Source organism: Haliaeetus leucocephalus, unplaced genomic scaffold, assembly GCF_000737465.1.
Source record: "Haliaeetus leucocephalus isolate CR32 unplaced genomic scaffold, Haliaeetus_leucocephalus-4.0 Scaffold848, whole genome shotgun sequence".
NCBI classification, from domain to species: domain Eukaryota; kingdom Metazoa; phylum Chordata; class Aves; order Accipitriformes; family Accipitridae; genus Haliaeetus; species Haliaeetus leucocephalus.
Genome location: NW_010973284.1, coordinates 14,617,725 through 14,626,622, shown reverse-complemented (window position 1 = coordinate 14,626,622; position 8,898 = coordinate 14,617,725). Strand labels below are relative to the sequence as shown.

Genomic DNA, 8,898 nt, shown 5'->3' with positions numbered 1-8,898 from the left:
GATTCTCGGCGGCGGGACCCGCCCCCGCGCCCTCCGCCATTGGGCGGTGCTACCGCCCCCCGCCTCTCCCGCAACTGGATTGGCCTCGCTCGGGCGACGCCCCGCCCACGGGGCGCTGACTCCTCCTCCTCCCCCTCAGCTCTGAGCTGCCGGACCGAGGCGATGTCCCGCCTACATGCGACCCTCCGTGATTGGGAGGCCCTTCTTGAAGTCCCGCCCACCTCCTCACGCTCATTGGGCACAGGCACGGCGGCGCTTCGGAATGGCACAATAGTACTGCTCAGGCCGGCTGTCAATCGACGGAACCAGGGGCCCTATATGCCGGCTGGCAGCAACGCTTCGGCCTGAGGAAGGACCTTATTCAGGGTTGCGACCGCAAGGCCTGTTGAGGCGGGGGAACGGGAATCTCATTTAGCGTCGCTGTGTAAGCGCTACTTTGAACAGACTGGAGTGGCTTGGCTCTAGATTTCCCATAGAGGTTCTGGGTTAGCCGTTTCTGCTGGTGGTGCCGGGCGTTGGGAGCAAGTCTACGCTCTCCCGCATCAGGCAGTGTGTCGGGCATCCGCGATGGGTGAGGTCCTTCGGCGGCCTCCCGGCGACGCTGGCGGGAGCGTTCCAGCAGCAAGATGGCGGCGGCCGCCGAGCTAACGGCCCTGGGGCGTTGCTGGTTCTGGATGCTAGTGGGGCTGCAGGCGGTGAGAGGCCGTTCCGGTTTAGTTGCGCTCGGGTCTGAGTGCGGCTGCGATTTCCCGAGAGAAAGGGGGGGGGGGGGGGGGGGGGGGGCGGGAGTGAGACGTGTCCCATAGCGGGAGGCGGAGGCAGCGGGCCTTGCCCTGCCCGTCCCATCCCCGAGGCGTCGTCCCGTGCCTCGTCCCTCTCCTGCCTCCGTGGCGCCTCTCTTGCTCTCCTTGCCGCAGGCTGTTCTCTGCTTCTGCCCTCTTCCCTCCTCCTCTCGCTGCCTCTGCTCCTCCGGACAGCGAGAGCCGCGTTCTGAAGCCTGAACGCTCCTCCGCCTTGTCCCTCGCCTCGGCCCCGGCTTACTCTCTTCGCTCGGAAAACGCGGCGATCGCTGCGGGTGTTGCAGTGACTATTGAAATAAATTTACAGGCTTCCTCGCCCACTTTTAATGGGATTTGTGTGTTGTTACAAACCTCATGTCCCGGATTATCTTTAGTAACAGAGTTAGGAATGGGTTTGGGAAGTGAAGCTAGGAGGCTTTTGATTTCTAACTGAAAGTGGTCCTGTGAAGGCAGTCCCTCGAGGTTTGCCAGACAGGTCAGCTTTCTCTGTTTTAGTGCACTTAATGCCCTTAAAGTTCTGACCCACCTGAGCTCCAGAGACATGAGGTTATGCAGAAGACCTGTTCAAACGTTTCACTCTAATAACTATTAAATGCTTCCTAAAGCAATTTGTATCGATGCTGTATTTGTTTTAATATATTAAGTCATCAAATGTGAAAGCAAAGCAGTTGTGTAATGTGTATTTGTAGTCAAAGCTTTAAAGAAGAGCATGCCGCTGAAATGAGGCGTGTCATTGGCTAAGTAGTTGAAATTATCTTATTCTGGTGGGAAATTAGCTTCTGAAATGTGAGGGTTCTTTTCTAATCCTAAACAGAGACATTTATTTTAATTGATGTACTTATTATTTTAGGCTAGTACAATAGTTACAGTACTAAAAATTGAGGAAAAATACTAGGGAGAGCCAGTTTCTTCCTTTTTTTTTTTTGTTTTTTTGTCTCCTCCCCCTCTCTGTGGTTTTATTCTCAAGCTGTTTTGAGCTTGCTGTGTAACTAGAACCTCTTCACTGAGGAATTCTCATGCAATGGAGACTTTACTTGCTTTCATACACTGTTTTTTGGTTGGTCCGCCACAAAAAACAGGATAGTATTGGCGTTATATATGTAGATGCTCTAGCACTCTGCTGGGGAAGGGTGTGAAGAGTGCTGCTGATGGAAGCAAAATGACAATGCCGGAAGTACTGTTTTTGCTCCCAGGTGAACAGATTCAAAAGTGAGGAAAAGATGACAGTAAAGCATAAAAGGGGTTGGTGGCAAGCAGCAAGGTGCAAGAAAATGGTTTTAGCTACTGTCATCATCATTAATTTGATAAGTGAACAATAATTAAAATGTAGCTTTGGCAGTGTTTAGCATCCTCCTTAGATTTTCTATACTACTGTGGTGGTATTATATTTCTTATTCCTCATATCCCTCAGAAAGGAAAAATAATAGATAATTCAAGTACTGTAGGGTCCCATTTTTGCTTGCCTGCTGTCATATATAGAAATTCCTTTAGCAGTGTCCTGTAGGAAGAAGAAAAATAGCTTTCTGCCTGAGAGAATAGTAATTTCAAAATAATTTTCAGTATATTATACTTCTCTGTTCATGCTTTAATTTTTTTAGCAGATACAGAGAAACAGAATAATGAGGCACCTAATGTATTTTCTACCAATTCCTAATCCATAACAATGCCTATCTGTCACATCAGTGACATGTCTTTCCTTTGGCTATAGGTTGACCAGTTCAGGGGAGGAAGTAGGTTTTGTCTCTATCTTACTTGGGTATGCTGTATATATTAAATGTGAAGAGAAGTCTGATTTGCTGAAGGACAAACTTAGTTTGTTTGGCCCAGCATGATTCTTTTGACTCTTGGTCTGTTGTCCAGTCCAGTTTGCTAGTGTTATCTCACTCTTCTCTGAAAACAGAGATGCTTGCTGATTGTTTTGTTGGTAGTTTAGATGTGGGTTTTGCCCAAGGTCTTTCACCCAGACTGAGAAGCATCTGGCAAAAGGAAAACTGTCTCCTTTCTCTCCTTTCTTAATTTCCTCTCACTCTCCTCTGCCCTCCAGCATACAGCTGGCAGGAAGGGTTTTAAGCTCGGGTGTGAGAAATCCCTATGTAGGGAAGTGGGAATGTGGGGGGGAAAAAAAAAAAAAAAAATAATTTAAGTGCTGGGGTAGTTGGTAACATTGTTTTTGCTGCTCATTAAAAAAATAGAACTGGTGTTTTAGATAGAAGCCATGTAATCGAGTTGCCTGTTTTAATGTGTTACTGGTAAATCAGAATTGCAGGTTTTTATCTACACTTCCACTTTTAGTATGCAATTTTCCTGTAACATTAATGCAAACATGAAATTAAAATCCTACTTGTATGCCTTGTTGAGCAGTTAGGTCTGTTTCATCACTCCCTGGTTGTGCTTTTCCCAAGTTTAGTTGTTATGCTTATTTTCTAAGTGTGTTTTTGGTGATATGAAATTTACTGAAATTGTTTTGAAAGGGGAGGCTTTAGAGAGCTGTAGCCATGTGTGTTTCAGCTGATTCATTATGTTTGGGGTTTTTTCTTAATTTGTAGCTAGCAATAGGAAAACAGTAGAGTTGTCAGAAGCGTATATAAATGAATTTTGGCAGGTCTGATACCTTGAAATGTGCATAGTAAGAGTGTTTAAAATTCACTATTAGTTTAAGACCATTCTTCAAAATAAGGTGGTGTTTTGCACTTATGGGCAGACTGTTAAGCATTGCTGAAAAACAGGCACAAGAGACTTGTTCTTCCTAATCATTAAAGCATTTAAAATGTTCCTTTTTTTAAACAACTAATTTAATACTAAAGTATAACATTGTATTGCTTTTCAGATAAGTGTATATGGAGCACAGTTGTCATCAGAAGCTTGCAGAGAGCTGGGCTTCTCCAGTAACTTGCTATGCAGTTCTTGCAACCTTCTTGGACAGTTCAATCTGAATCAGTTGGATCCGTTCTGCCGGCAGTGCTGCCAAGAAGAAGCTCAGTTGGAAACTAGAAAGGTGGGGTTTGGACCAAATCCTCTGTGGAATAATTTAACACATTATGTGATGTATACGAAACTTTTCATTTTAAAAATATATGAGAATCTGGATTATAATCTCGAGAAAAATGCAATGTTTCTTCATAGTCCAATATACATAGGGTCTAGATTTGCAGACTTGCCATAGTGCTCTAAAATAACGTTCCTGTACGAGCAGGGGAACCTTTGGTTCTGTGACAGCCCTTCTCTAGTGTGAAGTGACTAATGGGAGCTATGCCCAGCTTCTTTAAATTGAAAGATGTATGAGATTTGAAGAGGGGAAAAAAAGAGGGTAAGGAGACTGGTGTTCTTGATTGCAGCTATTGCTTGGTCACTGACCCATAGTATAATGGCCAGGATAGTTCAGTTCAGTCCCAAGGAACAAAAGGCTGGTGCAGCTGTCAGGTCAACTCCTGAAGTGGCACGAACCTGGCAGAAGCAGGGCTGCTCAACTCCATTCTGCAGCAGTGAGAACAGTTAGGTTCTAACAGCTAGAAATACTGGGAATGATCTTGCTCAGAGCCCATGCTGTGCTTCAATCAGTTAGGCTAAGGCAAAACCTTTCCTTTAACTGCAGTAAATAATATCTATCTTGCTTAAGGTACATCAGCAAGGAAGAATTTTTACAGAGCTCTTGAAAAGAATACATGCTTTCAAATATGTTGTAATTTAAGAGTACTCTAGAATGCATTGAAGACCAGTCAGGATGGTAGAGATTTCAAGGAGAAGAGATGGTGAAATTATTTTTAATGGCTAGGAGCTACCTAAATAACTGACAACATGAAATTAATGAGGAAATCTAGCGGGTTTCTCTTCTCAATTAAATTCAGCATAGTATTTAAAAAAAAAAGTCTGCCTATAATTTTTAACAAAATCACTGATTACAGTGTTAAGTACAATGTATTAAATATCAAGAAGCCAGTGTTTGAGATTTGCAGAGAATTAATAATTAGTAGTTCCTTAATATTGAAAGACTATTAAGGTAAGAGGTAAGTCTATGAATTGTGTTTCATATGTTGACAAAATAATGCTTGCACTAATGTTTCAGTACAATCCTTATGGGACTTGATATCTAAGACTTTTTCTTTGCTAGATATATGAATCTTATAAAGGAAAATTTGTCTCTGGAAAATGCTGCAGTTCTATATATATGTACATGTATATACATGTACATACACATACAAAAGCTGAAAAGTTTCAGAATAAAATCTAATGAAATGTACTGAAAGGGAATGGAAAAATATGAGTCTTCAGCTGTGCTGTGGTTGTGTACCACAACTAGTAACAGTTGTGGTGGCAGCAACAAGGCTTCCTGTCCTCATGTAAGGAGCGGATGCTTTTATTTGTTCAGATAATATTCTTACAGTTGTGCCTCAGTGTGCACAAGATGTAGCACAAGAACTTGTGGAGCAGGATAATTTCTGTTGTCATTTGTTGGGAAAATAAAGTAGAGGAATTGTGTTGTATTTCTGTCAATGAGACTTGTAAGGAAAAAAAAATCCGTCTTCATCAATTATCAGTAATTTACTCAAGATGTAACTTTGTATTGTAAACATTACACTAATAAAAGTTGGATCAAGCAACAGGATTTAAAATCAATAGATATTTTTCTGATTATCCTGAATCAGACCTAGATTTCACAGTGTGGATAATAACACTTTTTGTGTAAGACTAATCAAATGCCATTTTGTGGTCAGGGCTTTACATTGTAAATATTTTTAGTCTCAAAACTTTTTCTATTTTGGTCATGCTGAATGTAGTAGAACAAATAGCACAGGGTCTCGAGGTTGTTTAACAAATCCCTTCAGAGTGAACCAGAATTTGTTGTATATTCATAAGAACCAAGAGATTGTATATTATAAGTTGTTTCTTTTTTAATCTATTTGTGTTAGTTTACCCAGTTCCATTTTCTGCTTGTGCTTTGTAGTAAACAGGAACAATTTGCTGCTATAGCACAATTCAGTGTACATCTTGATTATTATTTTATCTTACTTCTGTGACATTTTTGAAGAAATTTAATAGAAATGATACTTGAGATTTGGAGCTAGCATGTTATATATTGGCTTGAATTATAGGAGTGATTATGATACTATTTTCATGAATTTTCATGTCCGGGTTTGAATGCAGGCTTTCCATACTGTGTGTGTGAAACAAAATACTCGATTGTTCTAACATTACGGTTATATGGTTGAGTGCTAAATTACAACATGATTTCTAATATTCTTTTGAATGCTGTTTCAGAAGGTGGAAATTTTTTATACTGTTACCACTGCTTGGAAATGTATATTTTGGATTTGCTGACTTTTTTTTTTTTTTTTTTAAAGTTTAAAAAAAAATTGCACCAAGTAACTTCCCTTGACTAGCCAGTGGAAAATTAGCATTGGGAGAAATGACCACAAATATTATCTTAACAGATTGTATTCAGAATCATCACGTTTTGGACTGACTTGTGTTTTAACTTACTGCTAGTTGTAATTGTAATAGGTGTCTGTAATTGTTAATTTTTACATAAAAGTAACATCTTAAGATCAATCTAATTTATAGTAGCTTCTTGCTGAAGTAGTATTTTCATGATATGTGTGCGGAATAGAAAAACTGAATGCTGCCTTTTGCTATATTTTTTTCGCATTCCCTAGTTTTTTCAGATTACCATAGAAGTCTTCTTTCTAATGAAAATTTGGTAGTCCAGAGTGAATGGATGTTAAAAATTAAGTTTTTTTCCTCCCCTCTTGCTTGAAGAATTTTTTTAATCTTACTCTAAAAACCTGCATCTAGTTGGAAGGTGTCTGACTTGCTGATTAACAACCTTCTATGTTGCTGAGTTCTAAAGCACTGATGCTCTGGGTTTTGCTAATGCTGTGACTATGTCCTTTAACATCTTCAAAGTACATGAATCTTTTTTTCTGAACTGTGATTCCAGTACATGACCTAGCTTGTTCATTATGTGAGCAGATACTTGTTCCCATCATGTGACACAGCATGTTGGTAGTCTGTGCTACAGACAGACTTCCAAACTATTAGAATTCCAGGACAGACTTCAGGATTTTAAGTATGTGGCAAGTGTTAGAAATAGAGAAAGCGAGAGTTAGTTTATTGCATGACTTGTGCCTGAGTTTTAAATGAGAATTTAAAATTAAAGCAAAGAGATAGCATGTGTATCTGAGAATTTTTATGTATCATTGCTGCTTTTCACAAATGATCTGTGAAATATGCCCAGTGCTAAAAATACTTTGTGCTGAATAGCATCAGTGCAACCTCAAATGAGATGTTTACAGATTTCAACTGTTTCATTTCCTTGAAAGATGTTTAGTAATCCTCATCTTGTTATTGGTCCAGTATTCTGTGAATTGACATTGCAGAAAATAGCTGTGAGGTGCTCTTGCTACCCAATATTTGTCTTGCTCATAACTTCTGCTGGCACCTGTCCAGTGATATATTTTAATTACTTCATAATTGTACTGTGGGTAAAATGAAAAAAATTCTTTTTGGTTATTTTCTCATTTTCTCCTCTTCTAGGGATTTTGTATTCACTTTCAGCCTAATTCAGAAGCTATCTTAAACAGTATTGCTTTAGACAGCTGCAAGTTTTAAGCTTCAGTCTGTCAGATGCAGAGTAGTGCTGGTGTGTAAAACGTAGAAGGATGAAATGGAGGTGAAGCTAACTGTGCGTGAAATTGTAGTAGCAGGAGAGATTGTCCATATTTTGCAGTAGCTGAAAATAGCCGCACTCCATCTGCAGCTTCACTTATGCTGTGTGATCATTTCAGACATAGCTATAAGCATATAACATTAATTGTATATTATAATCTGAGATTATATCTCAGCAATTTATGCATGTCAAAATCCAAATTGATTTTAAGACTCAACTCTGTGATTAAATTTGCCATACATTAAATTTCACAGTTGTGCTGTGCAGCATTGCTGCCACCCTTAAAAGTCATCAATATTTCTAAACGGAGCTTTGATATATATTTTGCTCACTAAGATATGTTGAACTTCAGCATTTTAAATTTCTGTTGTCAAGTATTTGTCATGTTGTAATGTTATGGAGTTTGGTGAATTGGATAATGTGACATCAGGTGTAAGCAAAAGTTGATCAGGAAATTTGAGACATGAAAATAGATGGGTTAGATGGCAAGTTGTCATGGGTAACATCACATGTGTCTACCATACACTATTTCTAAATAGTTTGATTCTGCCATAAAACAGGGCAAACATAATGATACAGGAGTCTATATGCATACTTCTAAAGTTACATAAAGATGGATAACTGCACCACTGTACAAATTTAAGCAAGAACATCCAAAATCGTAAGATTTTTAGCAACTTTCTTGTGCACATATTCAATGTTGTCAAAATATGATAAGCTCTCAAAGCATGGTTTAATAACTTAATGGAATATCTGGCCTCTGCATTGCTAAGATAATAGGAAATTTAGGATTATTTTTTACCAGCCTTGTACCAGATGTAACAATATAAATAACTAAAATAATTCAGAAACTTGAAATGGATTATTGTGCTGTCAGAGGGGAGGTTTCCAACTAGACATTCTTCCCACACCAGTAAATATAAAAATTTCCTTTCATTTTGACATCAGAATATTGTGAAATAATAACCTGAAATATGTGTGGGCAGCTTAAACTTTGGTTATTATTTTTTCCCAGAAATCTTAAAGCCCATCTTAAGGTTGCTTTACATTCAGATCCCCATTCTACATCCTACCTGAACCTAAAATAATTTTCAGTATTTATGACTGCTGTTTGAAAGGTAATGCAAGTCTATGGACATAACCCCATTAGTTGTAGACAAACAGAATAGATGAGATTTAGAAAATAGTGGTATTTAGTGACCTTTAAGTATTATTTTCTCAACATTTTGAAAAATGCTAAAAACAGAGAACCAACTTGGGAGAAAATCCTAAGAATACATATTAAAATACTCTGGAAAATGGGGAGAAAAGTCAAGGCACAGCAGAAGAACATTTCCTAGAGTTTTATTATGGATTTCCACTGGCCAGTCAGGTAAGCATGTCTTCATTTGCAGTTAGATTGATCAAAACATCTGGCAGCTAGGCATGTTGCAG

General features: G+C 39.2%; 1 protein-coding gene across 1 annotated transcript in view; it reads left to right on the top strand.

Moving 5' to 3' along the window:
• Nucleotides 1-598: 598 nt before the first annotated feature.
• The window catches only part of LOC104841130 (15 kDa selenoprotein), a 28,576-nt gene continuing 20,276 nt past the window's right edge, over nucleotides 599-8,898 (top strand). The window contains 2 exon segments of the mRNA XM_010582584.1: nucleotides 599-695; nucleotides 3,628-3,795. Coding sequence (XP_010580886.1) covers nucleotides 627-695; nucleotides 3,628-3,795 — 237 coding nt within the window. The 5' untranslated portion in view covers nucleotides 599-626.